This window comes from Brienomyrus brachyistius, chromosome 5, assembly GCF_023856365.1.
Source record: "Brienomyrus brachyistius isolate T26 chromosome 5, BBRACH_0.4, whole genome shotgun sequence".
NCBI lineage: Eukaryota > Metazoa > Chordata > Actinopteri > Osteoglossiformes > Mormyridae > Brienomyrus > Brienomyrus brachyistius.
Window position 1 is genome coordinate 962,501 of NC_064537.1, and position 27,783 is coordinate 990,283.

General features: G+C 48.7%; 2 protein-coding genes across 4 annotated transcripts; both read left to right on the top strand.

Moving 5' to 3' along the window:
• Positions 1-524: 524 nt before the first annotated feature.
• On the top strand, positions 525-10,348 carry samd1b (sterile alpha motif domain containing 1b). Of its 2 annotated transcripts, none has more exons than XM_049013062.1 (7): positions 525-1,763; positions 2,482-2,854; positions 5,143-5,255; positions 5,352-5,406; positions 5,511-5,616; positions 7,279-7,393; positions 8,371-10,348. In XM_049013062.1, the coding sequence occupies exons 1-7, from the start codon at positions 687-689 to the stop codon at positions 8,518-8,520; spliced, it is 1,989 nt and encodes a 662-aa protein (XP_048869019.1). In that variant the 5' UTR covers positions 525-686; the 3' UTR covers positions 8,521-10,348. The 2 variants fall into 2 exon arrangements, with proteins under 2 accessions (XP_048869019.1, XP_048869020.1); XM_049013063.1 differs by having other exon boundaries at positions 528-1,763; positions 2,482-2,848.
• Positions 10,349-13,450: 3,102 nt separating this feature from the next.
• zgc:136908 (Transitional endoplasmic reticulum ATPase) lies at positions 13,451-27,783 on the top strand. 2 transcript variants are annotated; one of them, XM_049013059.1, is made up of 18 exons: positions 13,451-13,609; positions 14,529-14,640; positions 17,109-17,281; positions 17,453-17,595; positions 17,920-18,050; positions 19,547-19,678; positions 19,894-19,996; positions 20,307-20,440; positions 20,872-21,007; positions 21,318-21,430; positions 22,561-22,725; positions 22,977-23,099; positions 23,390-23,602; positions 24,257-24,435; positions 24,742-24,871; positions 25,069-25,227; positions 26,891-27,042; positions 27,344-27,783. In XM_049013059.1, the coding sequence occupies exons 1-18, from the start codon at positions 13,587-13,589 to the stop codon at positions 27,447-27,449; spliced, it is 2,427 nt and encodes an 808-aa protein (XP_048869016.1). In that variant the 5' UTR covers positions 13,451-13,586; the 3' UTR covers positions 27,450-27,783. The 2 variants fall into 2 exon arrangements, with proteins under 2 accessions (XP_048869016.1, XP_048869018.1); XM_049013061.1 differs by having other exon boundaries at positions 13,478-13,609; positions 14,506-14,640.

The window sequence follows — 27,783 nt, forward strand, 5'->3', positions numbered from 1 at the left end:
TGCTTATGTTTAGTCATAAAATTGGGCTTCCTCTAAATGTCGTCTGATACCTTTCGGGATTATAATGTCGCGCAACTCGTCTTTCGGCACCCTAAATGATTTGCCCTCCAATGGGTGGGGAACATTGGGGCGCGATTGTGTTACAAATAAAAGAACAGCCGTCAGTAATATTTCAAAACATATAGGTGTCATGACAATACATTTTTATTTGCAGAAATTATATCTTCAAACATTAATCTAGCACTTTATTTTGCCGCTGTACAAGTTATTTAACCCGGTGATGTTGCGATGATTACATTTCTGGCTTATGTGGTTATTACAGATGTGCAGGAATTAGCAGCGTTGCCAGTCGTAGTAACGCCACTGTTTTTTTTTTTGTTTGTTTGTTTGTTTTTTTAACCAGATTAACTTGTAGAAATAATCTTTTTTTTATGCGGATGAGTTGGCGGATGGCGCGGGTAAGAATGTGCGCACATGGATAACTCCGTAAATACCACCTTAAATGATCGCCGCACGGCCTATTAGGCAGCAGTTTCTTATCGTTCCGCGGTCCACCTTAAGCGCACGATGTGGGCAACGCAGGCGTACAGCGGGTCTTCCGCCTCATTTCCAGCCGGGCTCGGACCGGATCGGAGCGGCGGCGTCACTTCGGAGACGGCGGGACCTGACCGAACCCGCCCAGCACCATGTCCGAACCCAAGTATCGCGACTGGATTCTGGAGACTATCGACTCCCTCCGCTCCAGAAAAGCCCGACCGGACCTGGAAAGGATATGCCGGATGGTTCGGAGGCGGTACGGGTCGGACCCGGACCGGACCCGCTCGGAGCTGGAAAAACTGATCCAGGAGCAGACGGTGCTGAAAGTTAGCTACAAAGGTTCGATCTCGTACCGGAACGCTGCCAAGGTGCACAGAAAAAGCCGAAAGAAACCAGAAGCGCTCGGGGAGCAGACCAAGCATGCTGGCGGCACGCACGGTCCGGCGGGCGCCGAGGAGACCGGCTGCCCCACCGAACCCCCCGAGCCGAAGCGGTGCTGTGACCTCCAGCCCAACATCCTGGCCATCCCCGGCCAGAAGGAGGGGACGCCAGCGGTGCCGGCTAGCGGAAACGGCTGCTTAGGCTGCGGCGCAGCGGTTTGCAGGAGTCAGGCTCGCTGCACTGCCGGTGCACTGCGAGACAAGAAGACAGCGCCGGCGGGGGGCAGCGCCACCGCGGCCGGCCGGGACAGATGCACCGGCAGCAGCAATGGAAGTGACGCCCCCGGCAGGATCAGGGCAAGCCGCGGCTTGGAAGGGGGCTCGTCAGGCCAGGGGGGCAGTGCCGACAAGGAAAGAAGAACTTGTACGCTGACAAACAGCAGCCACCTTCTGAGGCGTAAAAAGCAGGCATCTCTGAAGCCCAAGCTGCGTGTCGGGAGGAGAGCTACGCCGGATGCCGGCAGCCCCGACTTGGGCGACCGCCTGGTGGCGTCCGTCCGGTCCTTGGCTGAGAAGAACCGGGGTGCTATCACCCGGGGCCACCCGCCGCTGGGCTTGAAGGAGATCCTGGGCTTCCTGGGTTCGCAGGAGCGCCTGTCGCAGGAGAAGCTGACCCGCAGCAAAGTCAGAGCGGTGCTGGAGAGGGAGGTGGCGAAGGGTCGACTGCGCAGGACCCGCTTCGGGAACATCACGCTGCCGATGCGCGGCGTGGGGGCGAAGCCGAAGCCCCCCGCACGGATGCTGAAGGGCGCGCTACAGGAGCGGCACACGCAGGCAGCCCAAAAGGTGACTTCGCGCCGGCAGTGCGTCCTGCGCCCCACACGGGCACTCAGTCCCCCTCCCTTGGTGGCGTGATCGCGCTATATTGGGCTTCGCCCGACTCTTCGGTTTCGTAATTAGATGCTGTAGAAATGGACATGCAGAGTACAGGGGTGTGGGGAACCGTATGCTGCCCCCCCGGTCACATGCACAGGCTGCGGGGGGGCAGACTGCCCGTTAACGTGTGTGCCGTTACTCCCGGTCCGGCTAAAGTTACGCGATCACGGATGGGCGACGCGCTTGGAGGAGGGATTACCGGACATCAGGCACTACCGAGAGCGGTGGCGGAAACGGCGCAGCCGGCTCTGGCTTTGTCTAAGCCGCTTAGATCCTCCGTGTTTGACAGCCTTCGTGCTGCGCATCCAGCGGCGCATCTCACTGCGCGCTGGCGGTTTGCTTTCGGTGCATCTCTGGCGGAATCGGCATCTTCATGTTTTATTGGCACACAGCAGACAAACCGTGCTCGACCCGAATTTACGAAATCCGTTCGAAATTCTGGAATGGCATAGTTGATAAATATAAGATTCATTGATGAAAACTATTTTGAAGCAGCATTATGTCTAAAATGATTCACATTTTAAGTTGAGTCAGTGAAATGTTCTGGTGCTAAGAAGGGAATGCCTTTTAGCATGTGCCTGTCAGTTCTTCAGTGTTTTCACACATCTTTCTTCTGCTGTGCCTTAAGGTGGCGCTGAAGGTGGAGGAGCCCATGGAGCTGAACAGCAGTCAGCAGAAACAGGAAGAGAAGGAGGAGCACCATGAGGAGGCCCAGGCGGGAGGTGACGGTGGTCCTCTGTCACCCGACGAAGGGGATGGGGGGGCAGCTCCGGGCCAGGCTCTCGGGTCGCCTCAGCCGCCGCACCCCGACACCGCGGGCCACAACCCAAGGCCCTGCACAGACGCTGCCCCAACGCAGGTGGAGAGGCCACCGCCTCTGTGCTCCACACCTCCCCCCAGCAGCACAGCCTCGAAGCAGGAGGAGTATGGCCTGGAAATCTGCCCCAGTGACCTGTGCCCTGAGGAAGCACGCACCGAGCCCCCAGCTGACACAGGTACAGGTGTGTGTCTGTGTGCGAGCAAGGTCTTCAGACGTGAGATTCAGGTGAACCCCCCCATAGCAAACTGACAAAAACAAATTTTATCAGTATATTGATATTAAAAATGAAAAGCATTTCAGTAGCACAGGGTACCTGGCTGATGACCAGCTAGCTTGCATCTGATTCACATAAAAGTACAGAAGTAACATAACTAGTGTAAATAACCGTTATAAATTTAGAATTTAGTGATCATTGTTGACACACCTCACATGCAGTGCACAACAATGAAATGCATCCCCTGCATTTAACCCATATGTGACACTGTGTTAGCAGGGGGCAGCTAATTCAGCGCCCGGGGAGCAGTGCGTGGGGGCAGCACCTCGCTCAGGGTACCTCAGCCGTGCCTTGCTGGTTGGGGATTCAAACCTGCAGTCTTTAATTACAAGTGCGCTTCCCTGACCATTAAGCCACCACTGTCCACATGGAATTCCACCAGACGTATTTATTGTCTTACTCGCTCTTTTGCACCCTCCAATCAAATGGCGCCCTAGGCGATCGCCTACATGGCCTACAGGGCAGGCTGGCCCTGGGTGTATGAGAGAGTGAGTCTGCGCAATGATGCTGGGAGACGTGTCCCGGCACAGGCTCGTGTTGTATGTGTGCCACATGGTGGCGCTGTCCTGTGTGTCTGTGTCCTGTGGGGCTTTGTTACATGGAGAGAAGCAGCAACATTAACATCATCATCCACTTTGAAGAATCTCACTGAACTGAAGGACTGATGCAGTGTGCCTGATGCAGTGTGACTGAAGCAGTGTGGGGTCACCACTGGGCCCCAGAGCAGGGCCCTTAGCCCCAGTCACTTCAGGGACACTGTCGGACCCTCGTGAACCTTTGTCATTGGAGTGTCAGCTCACCATGTGCCTCCCACTCTGCAGATTCTTTGGGTGCTCGGGTCTGTACTGAAAACACCCCCTCGGCCTTCTTCCAAACCCCGGGCCATCATTTGGGGTTCTTGCTGGTGCCCATGCACTGATTCGCTGGTGAGCGTGGACGTGGTACTTGTGACTGCCACTGTGTGGTTTGCGCTGTTTATCACAGATGGTCACTCATGCCCTGTGGATAGAGGCATCGATCCTCCTGAGAGGCTCCGCTCCCATCAGGCTTAGTCTGCCCCCCCTCTTTGCCTTGAGGGGGAGTAGATGTGAGGCATTCCCGAACCATACCGCCACTTCACAGCAGAGCCTAAACTCCTCTTCCTCCTGGTTAACCAAAATGGCTGTTTCCTACAGGGTTCTTTGCACCAGGAGTGGCAGAGGTGCCCTGGGAGAACATGCTTCTATTCTTCCCGATGAATCAGATTTGATGTAACTGCCTGCTCACACTTCACACTGACCCTTATTTGAGGGTTATTTGTCACCCTTGCCGGATTGTTGCCTTTGCGCTGTCGTTCCCCTGCCTCATGCCCCTCTCTCAGGTCTCAGTGTCTCTGTCGTCTGAGACTGTTCTCCTCACACTGGCAGTGACTTTCTGCCAAACATCCTCATCCCTCCCTGAAAGTCAGACACCTCGTCTTATTGCGGCAGGCATAAAGGGCAGCTGGGTCTGGCCGCGGTGCGCGATGGGTGATATGATGCTAAGCGATGGGCCGGTCCAGTCGCTGCCCCCCCCCCCCCCCCCTCGGCCTGCTGAGCGGGGAGTTACCTGCACCTCAACCCTCATGGAATTCGTGCGAGGAGCTCAACTGTAAAATTCCACATAGAAAGTGTTCTGTGATTAAAACGTGTTATAGGTTTACTGGTATGTATTTTTGAACACAGTGCAGGTGTGCAGTGACATTAAGGTAATTGTGTGGTTCGGCAGCTTAAGCCTGCATGCCTGTGACTGGAAGGTTGCTGGTTGGAGCCCAGCTTCGGCACAATAGTCACATGTCTGTGGGCCCTTGACGAGGCCCTTAACCCCCAGCTCTAAGGGTGCTGCTGCAGGTGGTTGCCCTTCACTGCCTGTCTTGCCTTACCTATGTGTCTGTGTGTCAAGGATGGGGAAGGAGAGGAGATAATTTCCCCACAGGGATCAATAAAGTGCATTATTATTATTACTGTTATTATTAATGTACGGAATGTCCATTACCTGAAGGTTTATCCAGAGAAGAAGATCAATTCATAGGTTGTGTTGGAAGTATGGTACGTTACAGGGAAGTGGAGCAGACTTAGTGTGTAGCACAGCCTCCAGTTTTCGTCCAAACGTCTGTCTGCAACTCGGGGTGACGGCAAAGGGACAGCAGGGTGATGGAACCTCTCTTCTACCAACAGGGGGACCCCAAGGTGGGCAGTCGCCACAGCCTGCGTCCCCACTGGCCCCAGGAGAAGAGGAGGGAACAGAGGGGAGAGTGGTGACCCCCGTGCCAATGGCTTCAGATGCACAGGTAACCGCAGCCTGCGCCCCCCTCTCCGGAGCATGCGTGACGCCATCCCACCCGACAGTGCCGCGCTACAGAGACCTTTCCCTGTCTGTTCACTAGGGGGCAGCGCTGGCTGATGGAGGGAGTGTCTCACCGCCACGTTCAGCTCAGGCTTGTGAGTCCAGCTCTTCTGCCGCTGCCATCGAGTGACGAGTGGGGCAGCATGATCTTCAGCACATGTCTAGTCTTACAGGCACCATCTCTGTTCTTCCCTCCGAGGTTCTGGATGCAGGGTGGAGACCGGCGTAGCGTCCTGCCTGCTGACCCCCACAGCCTCCCCGCCAGAGTCCGGTGCCGTGGAGGAGCGGACCGTCAATGGAGCCGTGTAAGAATGTGGGGGTATTGGTGTGCGGGGCACGGTAGCTTAGGAAATGAAAGCGGTGATCTCCCATTGGAGGGAAGCCCTGCGGAGAAGAGCAGCACCCTCAGCTTCATGCCAGCTGCCTTCTGAGATACGCAGTCGGCTTCGTTTGGCCCTTGGGGATACAGAGAGTTTACTGATCTGCAGATCATCGGCAAACCAGTGCCGTCCCCTGCCAGGGCAAGCCAGTGCCGTCCCCTGCCAGGGCAAGCCAGTGCCGTCCCCTGCCAGGGCAAGCCAGTGCCGTCCCCTGCCAGGGCAAGCCAGTGCCGTCCCCTGCCAGGGCAAACCTGCAGCTTAACATGTCAGTTTCTTCTTTTTTTGCTTAGGCACCATCTTTGAAACTATTTTTTTGAAACTATAGGCTATTTCTGCAAAACTCTACACACTCACCACAAAACCTTACAACAAATCAGCTAACATTACTCATCTCAGTTCTTGCAAAACCCTTCAAACTATTTTAAACATTTTCTCATCAATACAGTGTATGCAAACCATCATTAAAATTTGTACACAAAGCACCAACACACTACACACTGACGGTATAAATGACAAACCCTTGTGGCTTGTTGCACAGTTTGCAACAAAGTGCTATCATACATGCAGTAAACACACACAGGTATTCCACTGTGTAAAGTACGGATGTGTATTCGGAACATACCACATTTTTATTTTTTACGGGGGGAGACTGAGTGCCATGAAAAGTGGGGGAACCGTGAACCAACTGCAGACCACAGCAGTCTGGTGGAAACAAACATCGTCCCAGATAACATGGGCTGCTCTGGCCCCTTGTCATTACGAATGAGTCTGTTGTAGAAGGTGCCCTGAAAGGTAATAGTGTGTGCAGTGTTGTATGGGACTACAACTGCATGATGGTGAAGGACAGTGAAACAATGTAGCACAGTACAAAAAGATGGAGCTGAGCACCATACACTTCCAGATTCAGCACCAGTAACAGGACAGCATAGTTTACCTGCACATATTCATATCTCAGCTGTTTTACATGGTTTGAGTTTCTTTCCAAAGGGATTGATTCTGTACAGCTTCTTCATCCTAATTCTGTTGCCTTTCAGTTGACGACAGAGAAGAGAGACTCACTCTGACATTTTGGAATATGGTGTTATCTATCATTATGTGGTCCTGAACTTCTGATGCGGTTATTTGCAATGACCACATTTACAATGTCAGTCTCCTGCTCTGGGGTGAACAGTAGGCCTTTTCTACCAGATGCTGGTTTTCCTGCAGTTCTGTAGCATTTGAATTGATTTAGTGATGGATCTTCTCATTATGAAAGTACAGTACATGTTACTCTACCAGTAATGCTACAGTACTTACAGTAACTTACTGATTCTCATTTCGAAATGTCCGGGTGATCCCTGCGACAGTGTAGTGGCTCGGATTTGGTTGAACCCATTGCCCAGTCGCACTGATTTCTCCCCCCTTCTTCCTCTTCCCCATCCTCTCTTTCTATCGTGTCCTACTTCACCACTTCCTTCTACTCCTCGTCTTCTTACTTCATCTCTGCTCAATGCTCAATGTCTTCAGAGGTCGTACTACAAGGACCACTGTTAGTGTTTAATCGTTCAGAAAAAAGCTGTAATATGTCTGTGTGTTCCATCTCTGCAGCTTAGTGAAGATGGAAAAGAGCTCCCAGAACTTGGTGGAGTGGACTGTGGCGGACGTGGCCAGCTACTTCATTGCCGCTGGTTTTCCGGAACAAGCTGCAGCCTTCAGGACGCAGGTACGCCTGCTGGACCAGAGCGGTGGCAGCGGGAACATGCAGCATGTTCTGTCACACGTGAGATGTCGCTTATACACCAGTAGGGGGAAGAGTTAACAGGAAAAACTGCAAAGTGGGTTTTGGTCAATCCTGGTGCCTGGCATTGACTGTTACTGGGGACACTGGAAAAGTGCTTTTTTTGTCACATCTGGATATAAATACTGGATGATGTAACACTGAAGGAGCCCATGAAATCAGATCCCGAGGCAGATCCGGTGCCCTTTTGTCCTGTACGGTCTTCTCTGAATCCTGAACCGGTTCTCCACCAGGGGGCAGATGGCACCTCCCTGCGTGACCCTGTGTAAAGTGTCTGGTCCAGGCTGGTGTTGGCCAGACGGAGCACACGTCCATGTTGTGAATTCAGGGCTGTCCCGCCAAAGCAGGCCAACAGATCAAGGCAGATGGAGACTATAGGTCTCTGGGCCTGATGCTGGTGCGCTTGGCTCTCAGATTTAGGCCGGTTTATGCTGCGTTGGCCAGGTTCGGCTCGGGCTTATTGTAGCATCATGACTTTTTGGATTTGGTTCTTTTAACTGCCTAAGTATTGTTTTGAATCATTGCATCAATGTGCATTAGAGCGCGCCCATGTGGTTGTTATTGACATTTGTGTTTGAGTTTACGCAGCATAACATCGTAACAGCTGACGTCTGGGTTCGTTTGGGTTGGGGCGGAGACATCCTGTTAATGGGCTGACATTTGAGGCCTGTGCAGGTCCCATCTGTGGGTCGCATGCTGGGAATTCTGGTATTCAGAGGCGAACATTAGGTTCCTCCACACCCTGGCCACCCATCTACGGGAGTCCCACTAATGTGTGGGGAGACTCCTCCCCTCAGGGTTTGCATGAGTCTTTCGCTGGTCGTGGGAGGTGTAGTTCAAACTTTTCGTTGCACTCTGTCTGCTGGTGGGGTGGGTGAGCCTCTTTGCGTTCACACCCACAGGAAATCGATGGGAAGTCCCTCCTCCTCATGCAGCGCAACGACGTGCTGACCGGACTGTCCATCAGACTGGGCCCCGCCCTCAAGATATACGAGCGACACATAAAGGTGCTGCAGAGGACCCACTTCCAGGATGAGAGCGCCCTCTGCTGACCTGACAGGTGGAGACGCACACACGCCTGGAGGCGGCCCAGTTTGCCGGTACAGGGACACACTCCCGCGGGGGCGTGTGCACACACGTCTCACATGCGGAGGCAGACACATTCATGCATGCGCACACATGCACATGGCGACGCTGGGGGGCCCCGCTGGGGGGCCCCGCTGGCACGCGTTCGACCCGAGTCATGGAGCACAAGCCGGCGTGGAACTGGCGGTAGCACATGGTCACGCTTCTGCCCTGGGGAGGTGTGAGTCCACAACCTCATACCCAGTCAGTGCTACTTCCTTCCTGGGAAGTGCAAACCAACCCCCCCCCCTCCCCAGTTCTCGTTCCAGCTGCTGACACCAGCAAGCACCTCCCCCATGATTGAGGAATGTTCCACCCTCTTCCAGAACAATCCAACCCCAACCGCACACCCTGTGGATTATAGCTGACTCATGGAATTGAACAAAACTGTCCATCCAGTTTTATACTTATGCTGTTTTTATATGCTGACTTTCTGTCTGTGCAGCCTGTTGTTTTGGTAGGGAAGGATGACATGGGGGTGGGGGGGGCAGATATGGTCTTCTGCTTCTTCACAGACATTTTTAGCAGTGTGATGTGCTTTTTAAACTCGTAGTTAGCCTGTTGTTCAGATGAGTGTTGGCATCTCTCACCACTGCACCACTGCCTGTGTCTGAAGCGCAGTGAAGTTTCTAGCCTGTCCACCAGGGGGCGAGACCGTCATCATCAGCATCATCACTTGCCTCCATAGGTAACTGTCAGGTAGAGTCCAGACAGAGAGTGTTTGGCTGAAAACAGACTGCGTGAAATTGACAGGCCTACATCAAGGCTACCAGAACATGAGGATACAGTAGCTTCAGGTTTGTGCCCCAACCCAGGAGTCCAGCAGATGGCGCTCTAGATCTCTGGATTTTATCCATGTAATTTTTTTGTATTTATGTCACAAGTTTACAAATTGCAGAGTATTGGTTATACTGGAGTCTTCCCCACATATGTTTATATGGAATACATTTAGAGCAACTTTCCAACTCGGCACCCAGCCATCTTGTGTTGGACGTTCTGTGTGCATGAGTGCCAGAGTGTTTGGTTCGGGTGTGCTGAGCGCTGGAAGGAGAAATGCCGATTTAGAGGAAATGGAAGGCAGAGCTGTGTGTTTGTTGGGGACGTCATCCCTGAAAGGTGAACGTCACCACAAGCCTCATGGAGCTCCTGGTTTGTAGGCATCTCACGGTATCAGCGACACTCTGGCCCAGCGTGTCATCGGCATGGAGCCTCCCATGTCCCTCAAGGTCAGGTGGCCCCATGACCCATCTATAGTCATTTACGTAACAACATATGCAGCAATAACAAGCATTTCCTGCCCCCATTGAGTGAAATACAAGGTGGGACGTGGTTTTCTCAGTGCAGATTTAGATATTCTGATGCAAACGAGGACCAGGTAATGTTGGATGACTTAAGAGTTTTAAATGTCAAATGTCAGGTTAGAATCATTTAGCTGGGCTGCCTGCTGCTTTCTGCAGTGTCTCTGTGATGTCACAGACATGTGACATGATTATGTCTTTTATGTTCTTTTTGAGCTGTAAATTTTATTTAAAGGAGTCTTTGTCTGTTACAGATCTGACTGTAACTTCCCACAGAAACGTGTTCTTGCAGGTGGAATATTGCCCCTTGCTATGAAATGGCACAACATGTTTTCTAACTGGCTTATTCCTTTGTTGTCAAAACAATGTACAGTCGTATTAATCTACATTTTTTTTACAGTCACACTTGAAATTATATTGCTTGTTTTCATTTTTTTAAGGAAATGCTTTTTTGAATAAAAGGTATGTAATAAAAATATATGTGTAACTTATTTTAATTTATCACATTATTTGAGTGTCAAGATGCTTCTGTCAGAGTGCAGATGTTTTGAGGGTTCAGCTGCCATCTGTCGTCGTGTTTGTACATGTGTGATTGAGAGACTACTGGTTTAGGCAGATCCGAATACCTGTGTTCCCATAAAAACGTGGGAAAACATGGAGAGTCTCACACCACTTACCCCCCCATGTTTTGGTATGGGAGGTAGACGGGTGCTATAAGAAGAGCTTTTTAAGAGGATGCCTTAACCCCCGCAAGAGCCAATGTCTCCTTGGAAGATGGGATAGAGGAGCCCAGTCGTCAGGATGGACAGCAGGCTGTTTGCAGTGTTTTTAATGTCATTCCTTGGAGATATACCAGCATCTGTCATGGAGGAGCACAGATCAGACCACACTGTCAGGGAGAAGCAGTACACGTCTCTCAGGGATTCACCCCTCCAGTTCTTCCACAGCAAACTCACCCAACCACGTCTTTATGGACCTTACGTCGTGCGCTGGAGCACAGTCATGCTGGAACATAAAGGGCCTTCCTTCTCCAAACTGTTCCCATAAAGTTGGAAGCATAGAATTGTCCAATATGTCTTGCTATGCTGAAGCATTTAGAGTTCCCTTCACTGGAACTAAGAGGCCTTATCTAACCCCACACCATTATCTGTCCTCCACCAGACTTTACAGTTGGCACAATGCAGTCAGGCAGGTAACATTCTCCTGGCATCCGCCAAACCTACTCATCCATGCTTTACTCTCTCTACACCCATGACTGGTAGCTAAGTACAGCTCTAACACCTTCCTCAGGTTTGCTGATGATGCCACCATAATAGGTCTGATCAGCGAGGACGATGAGATGGCCTACAGGGAGGAGGTCAGACTCCTGGCACAATGGTGTCAGGACAACAACCTCGGGACCCCAGCCACACTGCACGCTGTGTCAAGAAAGTGACCTGCATCAGGCGGGACCCCAGCCACACTGCACACTGTCTCAGGAAAGTGACCTGCATCAGGCGGGACCCCAGCCACACTGCACGCTGTCTCAGGAAAGTGACCTGCATCAGGCGGGACCCCAGCCACACTGCATGCTGTCTCGGGAAAATGACCTGCATCAGGCAGGACCCCAGCCACACTGCACCCTGTCTCAGAAAAGTGAACTGTATCAGGCGGGACCCCAGCCACACTGCACGCTGTCTCAGGAAAGTGAACTGTATCAGGCGGGACCCCAGCAACACTGCACGCTGTCTCAGGAAAGTGACCTGCATCAGACGGGACCCCAGCCACACTGCACGCTGTCTCAGAAAAGTGACCTGCATCAGGCGGGACCCCAGCCACACTGCACGCTGTCTCAGGAAAGTGAACTGTATCAGGCGGGACCCCAGCCACACTGCACGCTGTCTCAGGAAAGTGACCTGCATCAGACGGGACCCCAGTCACACTGCACGCTGTCTCAGGAAAGTGAACTGTATCGGGCGGGACCCCAGCCACACTGCACGCTGTCTCAGGAAAGTGACCTGCATCAGACGGGACCCCAGCCACACTGCACGCTGTCTCAGGAAAGTGACCTGCATCAGACGGGACCCCAGCCACACTGCACGCTGTCTCAGGAAAGTGACCTGCATCAGACGGGACCCCAGCCACACTGCACGCTGTCTCAGGAAAGTGACCTGCATCAGACGGGACCCCAGCCACACTGCACGCTGTCTCAGGAAAGTGACCTGCATCAGACGGGACCCCAGCCACACTGCACGCTCTCAGGAAAGTGACCTGCATCAGACGGGAGCCCAGCCACACTACACGCTGTCTCAGGAAAGTGACCTGCATCAGGCGGGACCCCAGCCACACTGCACACTGTCTCAGGAAAGTGACCTGCATCAGGCGGGACCCCAGCCACACTGCACGCTGTCTCAAGAAAATGACAATAATAGAATAGAATAGAATTTATTTGAATTGACTTGAATGTCTGAGACTGAGAAGTGTGATTCGTCACTCCATAGAGCACTTCCACTGCTCCCGTGGTAACATGCTTTACACCACTCCATCCGACGCTTGGCATTGCGCTTGCATGTGAGGCTTGCATGCAGCTGCTCAGCCATGGAAGGCCATTCCATGAAGCTCCTGGTGCACAGTTTCGGTGCTGGAGATAATGCCAGAGGAAGTTCAGAACTCCGTAGTTACCGAGTCAAGAGAGCATCAGCAGCTTTTACGCTCCAAGCACCCCAGCACCCGGCGACCTGGCCTGTTACTTCACGCTGTCGGACACAAGAGGTTCTGTTGTTCTTAAATGCTTCCACTTTGCAATAGTATCATTTACGGTTGACCATGGAGTATCTAGCAGGGAAGATATTTCACAACTGACTTACTGCAAAGGTGGCGTCCTATGACAGCACCACCCTTGAATTCACTGCGCTCTTCAGAACAACCCATTCTTTCACAGATATTTGTATACCTGACTGCATGGCTAAATGCTTGAATTTAAATGCCTTTAGCAATGGGTCTGAGTGAATTCAATGGTTCAGAGGTGAGTCCCAATACTTTTGCCCATATAGTGTAATTAAAACATTCACTAAAGTGAACATATATTGACATCATGTATTGACTATAATCACAACAGAAACAGTAAATATGGGACGTGCTGCTGGACTGTGTATCACCTCTGTGTGTGGTTTGTTCACCTGAATCTGAGGATCACGCAAAGGAAGTTGCTATGTCTCCGTTTTTGCAGTATTATATTACGTCCACAGTAGTTACGCCTTAGTGAGTGTGCGTGAAGTTCGAGAACCCAGAGCAGAATGCAGATGATTCTGGGACGGCTGGGGACCAGATTATTGCTGGAATGTGGCACTCAGTCATTTCTGCAGCACCCCCCCACCCCACCAACAAAATGTGTCCCTATTCAAAAGCACCAAGCCAAGGGATATGGAGAGTGAGAGTGAGATGGCATGTGCATTCGCACACGAAGGGGGGTGTCTGGTGACATACTATATGTGCTGGGATGTTCTCCAGGGCTGGGAAGGGCAAACAGCCGAGTGGGCGGGGAGGGGAGGGGGCGCATTCCTGTGAGTGCATGATTGGCAGCAGGCACACAGCCACCTTAAGACCTGCCATTTTCACTCAGCTCTGAGAGCCTCAACCCAGGCTCCAACACACAGTCCTCAGTACCCAGGACCCACAGCGGGCGCCCGGTCTGTTCCACGGGGATTTGCCCTAAAATGCCAGCCACAGGGAGAGCGGAGTGAGTGCTTACTCTGTGCGAACTTCTCAGTGTGTGTCCCTGTGCGCTCGTTTGCACAGGCTTGAATGGTGACGCCTGTGCATCTCAGGAAAAATAGAATCTGGGGTCCTGTTTTTGTCGACGACGTTTCCTGAATTTCAAGGGTTTCGTAAATCTATGATTATAAAAATGTTTTAAAGCTGTTGCTATAAAAAAGACAAGTTAGAGAGAGAGATAGAGAATGTTGGAGAGAGAGATTTGTGTTGTAGAGGGTAATGGAGCTGCTAGTGCTTGATCTATCTTGGGGGTAAACAGGGCTGTGTGCCGGGCTAATTTCAGACTCTCAGCATCACATGGAGTAACAAGAGCTGAAGTAGGACAGGCATGGTGTCTGTGTGTGTGTGTGTGTGTGTGCGCGTGTGCTTATATGCATGAAATGCTGCATGTAAGTATGGATGGATGGAAGAAGAAGAGACCATGGGTTTGTGCTGTAGTGACTTGCTGTCGGTGCCGGACACGTTCACAGACTGTGGCACACAGCAGGTTCCGTAAAGGGCGGCTTTGTGTTCTGTAACACATGGCCTTTGGACAGGGAGCGCAAACACATTCACAAACAGCAGAAACTCACTTGGATCCTACTGATTTTGCAAGAAATCTTACCCAATTTCCTAATAAAAGCAACAAGACACAGTCCTACTTGTTACTTTTAAAATTTGAATGCAGGCATATTGGTTAAGAGCAGACATAACAGAGACTGACACTCCTGCATGCAGACACACATTTCCCATGTAGTATCAGTGTAATGCGGGTCAGCTGGGTCTCTCCTCCTTCGTTGTTGTAAAGCTGCCTTATTGGCATGACGCTGGTGTGATGTTTTCAGATATTCTGAGCTCTCTGATGGTTGTGGGGTCTAACAGGCTCACCCCCACTCACTTCCCAGCCCCAAGGCGGAGGACTACTCCACAGCTATCCTCAAGCAGAAGCAGAGGCCAAACCGTCTTATTGTGGATGAGGCTCTAAATGAGGACAACAGCATAGTATGCCTGTCCCAGGTCAGTGTTTGCATGTTTTACAAATTGTGTGACCCCTTTCTCTCAGGTTTGTCTGGTGTTACTGGTATCTCTCAGGTTTGTTTGGTGTTACCTGTATCTCTCAGGTTTGTTGGTGTTACCTATATCTCTCAGGGTTGTTTGGTGTTATCTGTATCTCTCAGGTTTGTTGGTGTCACCTGTATCTTTCGGGCATGTTGGTGTTACCTGTATCTCTCAGGTTTGTTTGGTGTTATCTGTATTTCTCAGGTTTGTTTGGTGTTACCTGTATCTCTCAGGTTTGTTTGATGTTATTTGTATCTCTCAGGTTTGTTTGATGTTATTTGTATCTTTCTAGCATGTTAGTGTTATCTGTATCTCCCGGGTTTGTTTGGTGTTACCTGTATCTCTCAGGTTTGTTGGTGTCACCTGTATTTTTCGGGCATGTTGGTGTTATCTGTATCTCTCAGGTTTGTTGGTGTCACCTGTATCTTTCGGGCATGCTGATTGGCTGGTTGCCTGAATCTGAGGGGCCTCAGTAATGAATAACTGTAGGCCCATATCAAACTTACCTTTTTAGGAAAGGTCATTGACAATGATTTTTAGCAACTTAGTTCTATTATTGATATCATTGGGTCTACATTTCACATGACTGACCATAAGATACCGCTATATCAGGGGTGCCCAGCACGTCCATCGCAAAGGCAGAGTGGGTAGATCGCATGGCATAACAAATAGAGCATGGATGATATAACTCCAGCAAGCAACCGAGTCACCTCCAATTTATTTCTATTAAACTTGAGAGGGTATGAAAATGAATGAGGGAGCTGAAGTACAATAATAATAATAATAATAATAATAATAATAATAATAATAATAATAATAATAATAATAATAATAAAGTATAATAATAAAGAATACTTAGTATATCTATAAATAAATATATGTTTTGCATTTTTATAGTAGGTAGATCATTTTGACTTGGTCATTTATAAGTAGCTCACAAGCTGAAAAAGTGTGGGACCACTGCGCTAGACAAACTGGACAAGTGGGTGGATCTTTCTGGGACCATTATAAAATGCTTTCAGTCATATTTAAAAGATAGGGATTACTTAGTCTATAGGTAATTATGAATCTGAGCAAAGAAAAATCACATGGGGAGTTCCTCATGGGTCCATTCTTGGGTCTCTTCTATTCAACATCTACATGTAGCTCCTTGCCCAGATTATGGAGCATTTTAACATCTCTTACCATAATTATGCAGATGACACTCAACTCTACATTACAATGTCCCCACTATACTGCAGTTCCTTAAATTTGTTGAATAGGTGCATGGAACTAATCAATGTTTGGATGTGTCAGAATTTTCTACAACTGAACACAGAAAAAACTGAAATAGTTGTTTTTGGCCCCCATAAAATAAAGGCTAAAAGATGGTGCTCACCTTGAATCTATGAAGCTAAAGCCTCAAATGAAGCTAGAAATATTGCTGTAGTTCTGGACTCAGACATAAATTTTAACAGCCACATAAAGACTATTACAAAATCACCGTAAACATACCAAGAATTAAAGTATTTCTGTCCAAACAAGATAAATGGTCATGCACTTAATTTCAGCAGGCTACTATTGTGATGGTGTCTTTATAGTCGTGGCTCAAAATCAATTAGAAAGCTGCAGCCAGAGTCCTCATTAACACCAAGAGAGTGGAGCACATCACACCAGTCCTTAAATCATTGCACTGGCTTCCTGTGCACCACAGGATTCATTTTAGGATATTATTACTTATCTACAAAGCACCAAATGGTCCCAGGCCTGCATACATTTCTGATTTACTTGAACATTATGAGGCATCCAGACCTCTGAGGCCATCTGGGAAAGGTTTACTCAATGTTCCCACAATCAAGAGCAACTGAAGTAGGACTTAGTGTCTAGGCTTCCAGGATGTGGAATCAGCATGTTGAAGACCTGGGGTAATGCACTGTCACTGCAATGTTACATGTTTTAGTTTTTTTTTTAACTTCTTGTTTGTTTTCAACTTTCATTTTTGTGTTTGTTGTCTTTTAAATGTAATTTTAATGTTTTCTATTTTTAATGTTTCCCTATACTGTAGTAAAGCACTTTGTATTGCCTTTCATCTAAACTGTGCTATGTAAACAAAATTTCCTTGCCTAGAATCTCGCAGGTAGGCTTGCGTTATCTGTATCTCTCAGGCATGTTGGTGTCACCTGTAACTCTTAGGCATGTTGGTGTCACCTGTCACTCTTTGGCATTGGTGTTACCTGTAACTGTCAGGCGTGTTGCTCATGCCTGGATCTCTCAGGCATGTTGGTGTCACCTGTAACTCTCAGCTGTGTTGGTGTCACCTGTATCTCTCAGGCATGTTGGTGTCACCTGTAACTCTCAGCTGTGTTGGTGTCACCTGTATCTCTCAGGCATGTTGGTGTCACCTGTAACTCTCAGCTGTGTTGGTGTGGGTTCCTTCACTTTCTCAGGCGAAGATGGAGGAGCTGCAGCTTTTTCGGGGAGACACCGTGGTTCTTCGCGGCCGAAAGCGCAAGCAGACTGTCTGCATTGTTCTGACTGATGACTCCTGTGCTGATGAACGTGTGCGGATGAACCGCGTGACACGCAACAACCTGCGTGTGCGTCTCGGGGATGTGATCAGGTATTTGGGAAAAGGAGGTCAAGGAGCAGGTTTGTCAGGTATCAGAGGGGCAGTGCATTGTGTGTGGCTAGCAGTGTGCAGGGCGGAGTTCACTTCATGATTGGACCACACTCAGAATCTGTGGCGCAGGTAACTTGAGATCGCTTGACTGCAGTGTTTGTACATCGACAGTATTCAGGCATGCCCAGATGTGAAATATGGAAAACGCATCCATGTGCTGCCCATTGATGACACCATTGAGGGCTTGACCGGCAACCTGTTCGAGGTCTTCCTGAAGCCCTACTTCCTGGAGGCTTACCGACCTGTGCACAAAGGCATGCAGTTCATCGATCTATCCTCCAAAAAGCAGTCAATTACAAATGCTATTAACACTCTTGGATTTTTTGTAAACCCCTTCATTAATATTCCCTGCTGGAGGGTAGTTAATTGAGTAAGTTAATTGGAGGAAATTAGAATCTTTTTACTGACTGTATGGACATTTTCAGTATATAGTACCCATCATTATGGAGCTAGCATATAGTTTTTGTTCTAATGCTTTCATACTGGTGAAACAGCATGTGCACCTTGCAGCCTGCTGTGACACTGTCCAGTACACTGTACAGTTACCTTGAGGCAACATGTCTCCGCTCTTCCCGCAGGGGACATCTTCCTAGTGCGGGGCGGCATGCGTGCTGTAGAATTCAAAGTGGTGGAGACAGACCCAGCGCCACATTGCATTGTTGCTCCAGACACCATCATTCACTGCGAGGGCGAGCCAATCAAAAGAGAGGTGGGAGAAAGAAGTCATATGACTAAAATGTGGCATCACGTAATACCGGTCTGCAAATCTTCTTGATTTACAACTGGATTGCCTTTGGCCAACAGTTCCTGATAGCATGTGAATAATTCACTTTCCTATCAGCTACTAGGGATGAGCGAGTACAGCATTATCTGTATCTGTTAACCATATGAATTATCTGTATCTGTACTCGGACTGGGCGGGGCCTAACCCGGAAGCGGAGGGGATTTAACCTGGAAGTGGGTCGGGTTGTCTTGAAATCACCGGTATATTATTTTAAGCATGCAATTGATATGGGTTGATCAGAAATTGTTATATTTATTGCTGATTAGAAAACTATTTACATGACAGCATCAGCATTGAGCTTCAGATCAGTGGTTTTGATCACGATAACAAACAAACTATATACAGAACAAGTTTTGCAACAATGAATACAACACATGCGGTTGCAATCATGAAGTAAAATGTAATGAACAAGAGTTTTCATCTCAACATAACTTTCTTTTTTTAACTTTTAATTTTTTATGATCAGTGTGATTTCTTTTTTTTTTGGTTCTTTTTAATTTTTTTTTATTTCCACACCAGGTATGTGTGAGTGTGTGTAGCTTAATTTGTAATATTATTTATATCACAGCTACCTTAATTTTTTTAAATAAAATACAGCAAGAAAGTGTCACTCAGTGCGTTAAGTCAAAAAACTGGTTAGAGCCAGCAGACGGTTTAAAAAAAAAAAAAAAACTCTGATGACCGGCAGAGAGAGGGAGAGAGAGAGTGTGTGTGTAGCTAATTAATTTGTAATATAGTTTTATACCACTACTTCCTTTTTAAATTTTTTTTTATGAAATACAGCAAGAAAGTGTCAGACACTCAGTGCGTGAAGTAAAAAAAAAAAAAAACTGGTTAGAGCCAGCTGACGGTTTAAAAAAGAAAAAAAAATCTCTGACAGGCAGAGATGCGAGTCGCATTCTACCAAGCACCACGTCTGAACAAACCCCACGTTTACCAAAACTCTACTGGTTAATAAGTAAGTACTACAAACCAAAGTAAAAAACAAACCTGAAGCTGAAGAAACCCTGAACGTTAACGGAAAAAACCCGCGAACCTGAGTGACTGAGGGAGAGAGAGGGAGAGCGCTGTTCTCTTCTCAGTGTTCTGTGTGTGAGTGAGCAGAGCGGGAAACAGCAACACAATAAATCTGTATGTGTGTAGGGGAGGGGCGCTGTGACTGGTCCATCACAGAACACAGACACAGTCAGCTACCCAATGAGAATTTTTATTCAATCCCAGCACAGATATTGACTCGTATTACTCGTATGATACTCGTACTCGTCAGAAGTGCTTTATCCGTACCGGATACTCGTTTCAGCCGAGTATCCGGCTCAACTCTATCAGCTACGTATACTCAAGATGAGGGCTTAACTTAACAGCTTTTTCCTGATTAATGACATCATGGTCTAACAATGAAGCTGTTGATTGCCTTGGTCAAGGATGAGGAGGAAAGCCTCAATGACATCGGCTATGATGACATCGGTGGGTGCCGAAAGCAACTGGCCCAAATCAAGGAGATGGTGGAGCTTCCATTACGACACCCCACCCTCTTCAAGGCCATTGGTGTGAAGGTGAGGCAGGCAACCTGTCAGCCAGTGGCATCGAATGCTAGAAACTGCTCTTTTGCAGTTATCCCTGTGGCAACATGTAAGCAGAGAGCGGATAGCTTTAAAATTCACACTTGTGAATAGATGTAAACAAGGCAGTGACTGTATTGCTTGGTACTCCGCTGTTCTTGTCTTGATCCCCAAGACCTAACATGCTATTGTCACATCCTTCCCTGTAGCCTCCACGTGGGATATTACTATATGGGCCCCCAGGAACAGGGAAGACCCTTGTGGCCCGCGCAGTTGCCAATGAGACAGGCGCCTTCTTCTTCCTCATCAACGGTGAGTCAGTCACCTTAGCCTTGCTCAGGTAGCTCTGCTAACTAAACTTGTGGAAGTTTTCCTTTCTGTGTGTTGTGCACAGTATCATCATCTCAAGTCACTCAAGGATTGTTTCTACTGCATGTTGCATCAATCAGTTGAAGTCAGATCAATCTGGTGCACCGTAACATCCTTCTGTCGTTGTACCTCTGGTTCAGACCCCATTGCTGTACACCTGCTGTTATACATCCTGCATGCTCTGTTCTGCTGTGGTCTGCTTTACTGATGGAAATATTGTTCAGCCCTAAGTCCTGTGACCCGCTGCCCCAAGGGCCTGAGATCATGAGCAAGCTGGCTGGTGAGTCTGAGAGCAACCTACGGAAAGCGTTTGAGGAGGCAGAGAAGAATGCACCTGCAATCATCTTCATAGATGAATTGGATGCCATCGCACCCAAAAGGGAGAAGGTAGAGTGTCACTGTGTTCTGCTGCACCTTTCATTTCAGCATTCTGTCTTTTGTGATGTGCAATGTAAGGTCACATCATTCAACAGCTTCACAGAGTTATATGAAAGAGTTTTGCAGGTGTGGTTAGGCCATAAGCTCTGTAATGCTAAGGTTGTTAATACAAGGGGTTGTGGTCTTCTTGTGAATGCTACAGTGTCAAGGTCAGTAATGACTGAGGGTGTGGTCTTGCTGTGAGCTCTACAGTGTCAAGGTCAGTAATGACTGAGGGTGTGGTCTTGCTGTGAGCTCTACAGTGTTAAGGTCAGTAATGACTGAGGGTGTGGTCTTGCTGTGAGCTCTACAGTGTTAAGGTCAGTAATGACTGAGGGTGTGGTCTTGCTGTGAGCTCTACAGTGTTAAGGTTGGTAATGACTGAGGGTGTGTTCTTGCAGACACATGGTGAGGTTGAACGGCGAATAGTGTCACAGCTCCTCACCCTGATGGATGGCTTGAAGCAACGTGCTCACGTAGTTGTCATGGCAGCTACTAACCGGCCCAACAGTGTGGATCCTGCTCTGCGACGATTCGGTGAGGAACAGTCTGGGGGCTCGAGCTGGTGACAGGCAGAGGAAGAGGGGTTATGACCAGTGGCGTCACTAATGACCAGAAGGACAGAAGCGTCACTGATGACCCAGAGACAAAAGCAGGCCACAGAAATATACTAGACACCAATGAAGAGAACTACAGGAAATATGAGTGGAAGCAATCAGTAAGAACTGGGCTTGACTCAGTGATAGACAGGAGTCACCAATGAACAGAGGGACAGTGATGACATCACAAAGAGAGACAGCAGCCACTGACTGATCTTGTCCACTTTTCTGCTCCCCCCCCCCCCAAGGGCGGTTTGACCGTGAAATTGATATTGGAATTCCCGACTCCACTGGACGGCTGGAGATTCTTCAGATCCACACCAAGAACATGAAGCTGGCCGACGATGTGGACTTAGAGAGGGTGAGAGAGGATAGGAGGGAAAGAGAGACAGATGAAAGAGTAAAAGGGACAGATGAAATGCATAAAAGAACAGGAAAGATGGGGGGAAAGCAGAGGAAAATGAAAGAAGAGATTCTAGATGTTAAGAAATAAAATAATGACCAGCTGTAAGAGATGGCACTGCAGGGAGGCTGGTATACAGGTGGTCAGGGTCTTTCTGTAATACAGAGAAATGTGATATATCATGGGTTTAATGCTTAGTATGGAGCTCTTTGTCATTGGGAAGTCAGTAGGGGTGTAAAGATGCATAGATACATTGTGATGAATCAATTATCAAGGTGGAGATTCAACTGCATCGATCTGTAATGTCAAAATTGATTTTGGGGGGGAATCCTTAAAGATACACCTATACTCCTAGGCTGTGTGCTCTCGTGCTGAAGATAAATGCACAAAGTATCAGCGCCAGCATGCAGATTTCCAAAATGTATGATTGGGTGGGAGGCACATTAACATTCTTAAAGGAAGTGCTACTTGATTATCGTTACCATACAGTACTTTCGGGAAACTCACCCCTGTTTTGTAGCATAAAGTGCTCTTAATGGTTAAGAAAATCTTTATGCTTTTGAGAAATGCATCTCATTTGTAAGTCATTCTTTTTGCTGGCCACAGTAGCAATGATGACAGCTGAAGACACAATTAAAAAAAAAAAAAAGTAGTGATAATTGTACTGGACTATCAATAATTTTCTGTAGTGAAGAATGAAGGATTTCATCAGCTCATTCAGCACTTATAAGAGGTCTGAAGGTAACAGCTCATGACGTTTATAATTCATTATTTAATCTGGCCAGCTGATAGATCTTTCATTTTCCATAGAATAAAATTTAAAGAGGATTCAATTTAGGTTATCAAAATAATCAAATAACTGATAAATCAAATTGTGGTAGAAATGAAAGATTTCTGATGCATTGAATCATTCCCTAAGTAATCATATTCACATAAAATCACCTTGGGGTCCACAATTTACACCCCTAGTAGAGGGTAAACAATAGGAGAGCACATGCAATGTGGCCCTTCAGAGAGAGGCGGAGTCACCACGCTAATGGGGAGAAACGACCGTGTGGCAGTGTAAGAAACCTTATGTCCCACGTCAGATCTCCATGGAGACCCACGGGCATGTGGGTGCAGACCTGGCGGCACTCTGCTCAGAGGCAGCTCTGCAGGCCATCCGAAAAAAGATGATTCTTATTGACCTGGAGGATGACACTATTGATGCCGACCTCCTCAACTCCCTTGCTGTCACCATGGACGACTTCCGGGTCAGTCTGCCTTGCCATTCCTGCAAATGTATATTGAATAATAGTCTTCAACCATAGCTGGGAATGACTCATACTCCCCCAAGAACGAAGTAATGGATGTAAGGGACTCGAACAGACCCTGTTTCCCATCCTCGTATGTCTATGTTTCTTGATTATTACGTGTCTGTCTGGGAGTTGTATCCATCTCCATCTGTCTGTGTTCCTCCATGTCACTCCATCCACCTGAACTCGTGCTTGTGGGTCTGTCGCAGTGGGCTCTGGGCCAGAGCAACCCTTCTGCCCTGAGGGAGACAGTAGTGGAGGTCCCACAAGTGAACTGGGAGGACATAGGTGGTCTGGAGGAGGTGAAGCGGGAGCTGCAGGAACTGGTGCAGGTAACCTCCTTCTGAGAGTTCTAACCACTTGGTAGGGTATCCACGCAATAAGTATAGCTCTCAACTCAATGTAGCAGACCTGATCTTATCCCAATATAGGATTCTAATTCATGCCAAAGATATTCTACCATACCTGAGCAGTTTACCAACTGCACAGTGTTTTAATCATATTCTTAGTAAATCAAAATATTTGCAGTTGGGGGTCCCTCAGATATGTTCATTGTCTAGGCATTGACCAGCAACTCACAAATTGCCTCTGCTTTTGCATTGCTTTCTCTCATCCTGCATAGTACCCAGTAGAGTACCCGGACAAGTTCTTGAAATTCGGTATGACCCCTTCCCGTGGAGTGCTCTTTTACGGGCCCCCTGGCTGCGGCAAAACTCTGCTGGCCAAGGCCATCGCCAATGAGTGCCAGGCCAACTTTGTGTCCATTAAGGGGCCGGAACTGCTGACCATGTGGTTCGGAGAGTCAGAGGCCAACGTCAGGGACGTTTTCGACAAGGTGAGGCTTGATGTGTGACAGTGAATAGGGATAGGGCATCGTGGATAGGAAACAAGGCAGGGACTGATGTGATGGTCTGTTGGGGTAGTGCTATGCAAACGGCAAGAGGTATGGCCATGTGGCTGGAGATGGTGTGAGGCTATTAGGTGTTTGGATGGCAGTGACCTAAACCCACCCAGGAAGGACCTTGTCTTATCCATCCATCCATCCATTTTCCAAACCGCTTATCCTACTGGGTCGCGGGGGGTCCGGAGCCTATCCCGGAAGCAATGGGCACGAGGCAGGGAACAACCCAGGATAGGGGGCCAGCCCATCACAGGGCACACTCACACACCAGTCACTCACACATGCACACCTACGGGCAATTTAGTAACTCCAATCAGCCTCAGCATGTTTTTGGACTGTGGGGGGAAACCGGAGTACCCGGAGGAAACCCCAGGACGACATGGGGAGAACATGCAAACTCCACACACATATGACCCAGGCGGAGGCTCGAACCCCATGCCGCCCCCTTTTCTTATCCCACTCAACACATTTTTGAAATACACGATGTGTGAAGTCCTGTCAGTTATGGCGCTCATGGACTTGTGGAATTGAGGGCCTGCTTTTTGTGCTCCTTCCGTCACTCCATGATCACCGCCTTCTCGTTTCCAGGCGCGGCAGGCTGCCCCCTGCATACTTTTCTTTGATGAGCTGGACTCCATCGCCAAGGCGCGCGGGGGGGGTGCCGGGGATGCAGGGGGGGCAGCTGATCGAGTGATCAACCAGATCCTGACAGAAATGGATGGCATGACCAACAAAAAGAATGTCTTCATAATTGGCGCTACCAACCGGTGAGGAGTCCACACAGGTTTATACACACCTATATATGTGCGTGTGTGTGTGTGGTCATGTATGTATTACATTGTGGGGACCAAAATTCAGTTTTATAAAAAAACTGTAGCTATAATCAAAAAAATCTAGAAATGTCTAAAGTCTCGTATTTGGTTTTGTTACTTATGATTAATGTTAGGGCTGGGTAGAGGTTAAGGCCGTCATTGTTGGCAAGTTTTTCCCATAGAAATGAATGTATGGTCCCCACAAGGACATGAATACAAATGTGTGTGTGTGTGTGAACATGCCCCTTTCTGGCCCTTCAGCCCAGACATCATCGATCCAGCCATCTTGCGCCCGGGCCGCCTGGACCAGCTGATCTACATCCCGCTGCCTGACCTGCCATCCCGTAGTGCCATCCTGTCTGCCAACCTGCGCAAGTCGCCTGTTGCCCGAGTACGTGGCCGCCGGCATGCCGGAGCAGCTGGTACCTGCTCTGGGGACACAACTACAAATGAGATTGACCACATTTCATAAAAATGCTCTTCAGTCAGAGCGGACCGCCTGTATGAGGGGTGACCTTCATGAGGTGACGGTGTGCTGGCTGACTGAGAACACCACACATGCGTGTCCCTCTGTAACATGCTGTCCAGGACGTGGACCTGGCGTACCTGGCCCAGATCACAGAGGGCTTCTCTGGGGCTGACCTGACAGAGATCTGCCAGCGTGCGTGTAAACTGGCCATCCGGGAAGCCATCGAGGCCGAGATGCGCTTGGAGAGGCAGCGGCAGGCGAAGGCGGACACTGCCATGGTGAGGCCCAACCCACCTGCCATATGAAACACCTGGAATTAGTATGCCAGCCAGACTGACTATGAGTGCAAGTAATGCATGAATGTAGGAATAATTAAACAAGTCCTGAGGGGACTGAAACAAGTGAATTAATCAATCGTGTGGTCAAGTAAATCAAATTAATGACTGAATGGGTAAAGGAATACGCACACACACTGCTCCGTGACTCATAACCACACACACTGTGCTCTGAGACTCACAACCACACACACACACTGTGCCAATAGGCCAATAGGATGTTGGGGTATATCTCCAGGTGTGTGGAGTTTAAGTCAAGGGAGGTAATGCTAAGATTATACAATTCCTTGGTGAGACCTCACCTAGAATATTGTGTGCAGGTTTGGTCACCATATCTTAAAAAGGACATTGTGGCCTTAGAAAAGGTGCAGCGTAGGGCCACAAAAATGATTCCTGGTCTTAGAGGAATGTCATACGAGGAACGGTTACTTGAGCTAAATCTGTTCAGTCACAAGCAAAGGAGATTGAGGGGGGACATGATCCAGGTATATAAGATTCTAACAGGTTTGGATGCTGTTCAACCAAATAGTTACTTCAGCATTAGTTTAAATACACGAACTCGTGGCCATAGGTGGAAATTAGTGGGAGAACATTTCAAGCTGGATTTAAGGAAGCACTTCTTTACGCAGCGTGTAGTCAGAGTATGGAATAGCCTTCCTGATAATGTAGTGCAAGCTGAATCCTTGGGTTCCTTTAAATCAGAGCTAGATAAGATTTTAACGACTCTGAGCTGTTAGTTTAGTTCTCCCCAAGCGAGCTTGATGGGCCGAATGGCCTCCTCTCGTTTGTATAGTTCTTATGTTCTTATGTTCTTATGCTCTGAGACTCACAACCACACACACACAGTGTTCTGAGACTCACAACCACACACACACACACACACACACACAGTGTTCCGAGACTCTCAACCACACACACTGTGCTCTGAGACTCACAACCACACACACACACACACACACACACACACACACACACACAGTGTTCTGAGACTCACAACCACACACACTGTGCTCTGAGACTCACAACCACACACACACTGCTCTGTGACTCACAACCACACACACACTGCTCTGTGACTCACAACCACACGCACTGTGCTCTGAGACTCACAACCACACACACACACACAGTGCTCTGAGACTCACAACCACACACACACACACTGTGCTCTGAGACTCACAACCACACACACACACACTGTGCTCTGAGACTCACAACCACACACACACTGTGCTCTGAGACTCACACCCACACACACACACACAGTGTTCTGAGACTCACAACCACACACACTGTGCTCTGAGACTCACAACCACACACACTGTGCTCTGAGACTCACAACCACACACACTGTGCTCTGAGACTCACAACCACACACACACACAGTGTTCCGAGACTCTCAACCACACACACACACAGTGTTCCGAGACTCTCAACCACACACACACACAGTGTTCCGAGACTCTCAACCACACACACTGTGCTCTGAGACTCTCAACCACACACACTGTGCTCTGAGACTCACAACCACACACACACTTCTTTCTCACTCTCACACACTTATTGTGCTCGGTTTCTCTCTCTCCGTTCACTGTTTCCCGTTTAGGATGAAGATTACGACCCGGTACCTGAGATCCGCAAAGACCACTTTGAAGAGGCCATGCGTTTTGCTCGTCGTTCTGTCAGTGACAATGATATCCGCAAGTATGAGATGTTTGCCCAGACGCTGCAGCAGAGTCGGGGATTCGGTAACTTCAGGTAAACACACACACACACACACACACACACACACACACACACACACACACACACACACACACACACACACACACACACACACACACACACACACACACACACACACACACAGAGTATTTTCCTCAGAGAAATGTTCCTTTTCCGGCTGGTGACTCTCCTTTACCATACATGGCATTGGCTTGTGTTAGTAGGTATGTCAGAATGTAGTGAAAGCAGTATCCATTTCTTCCTTTATAGGTATTTTTCTAGCTTATTCTTTTTTCTGGAAAACACAAATATCTTTACATATGACCTGTTGCAGATTCCCTTCAAGGTCACAGTCTAGCGGAGGTCAAGGGTCAGGACAGGGGGGCAGGGACCCAGGGGACCTGTACAGAGACGAGGGGGAGGATGACCTGTACCAGTGAGTGTGGGGCGACATCGCCAGTGTTCCTGACACCCTCATGGAGACCCCACACCTCTGCAACACGGGGCAGTTTGCACCTGAGAGAGAACCATAATCATCAGCGACTTGTGGTTACGTTACATAGCTACTGTATGAGTGTGTGTGTGTGTGTGTGTGTGTGTGTGCGCGCGTGCTTGCGTGCATGAGTGCCTGGGCAACAAACCACGGAGATGTTAGCACATGCTTTTTTGAATCAATTTTGCCATTATTAATACAACATGTAAACACAGACTAGGAGCATGCAGGACTATGACCTGAGAGCCTGGAGTCTGATAATAAAGGGATTTCACATTCTC

What these genes read in the sequence shown, in the direction of transcription:
- zgc:136908 (XM_049013059.1), top strand. Translation starts at nt 13,587, where the DNA reads ATGCCAGCCACAGGGAGAGCGGA. An exon ending in GCATAGTATGCCTGTCCCAG is followed by an intron (nt 14,641 to 17,108) that starts GTCAGTGTTTGC and finishes TCACTTTCTCAG; the next exon opens with GCGAAGATGGAGGAGCTGCA. An exon ending in CGGGGATTCGGTAACTTCAG is followed by an intron (nt 27,043 to 27,343) that starts GTAAACACACAC and finishes GACCTGTTGCAG; the next exon opens with ATTCCCTTCAAGGTCACAGT.
- samd1b (XM_049013062.1), top strand. Translation starts at nt 687, where the DNA reads ATGTCCGAACCCAAGTATCGCGACTGGATTCTGGAGACTATCGACTCC. An exon ending in ACACGCAGGCAGCCCAAAAG is followed by an intron (nt 1,764 to 2,481) that starts GTGACTTCGCGC and finishes CTGTGCCTTAAG; the next exon opens with GTGGCGCTGAAGGTGGAGGA. An exon ending in CAATGGCTTCAGATGCACAG is followed by an intron (nt 5,256 to 5,351) that starts GTAACCGCAGCC and finishes TCTGTTCACTAG; the next exon opens with GGGGCAGCGCTGGCTGATGG.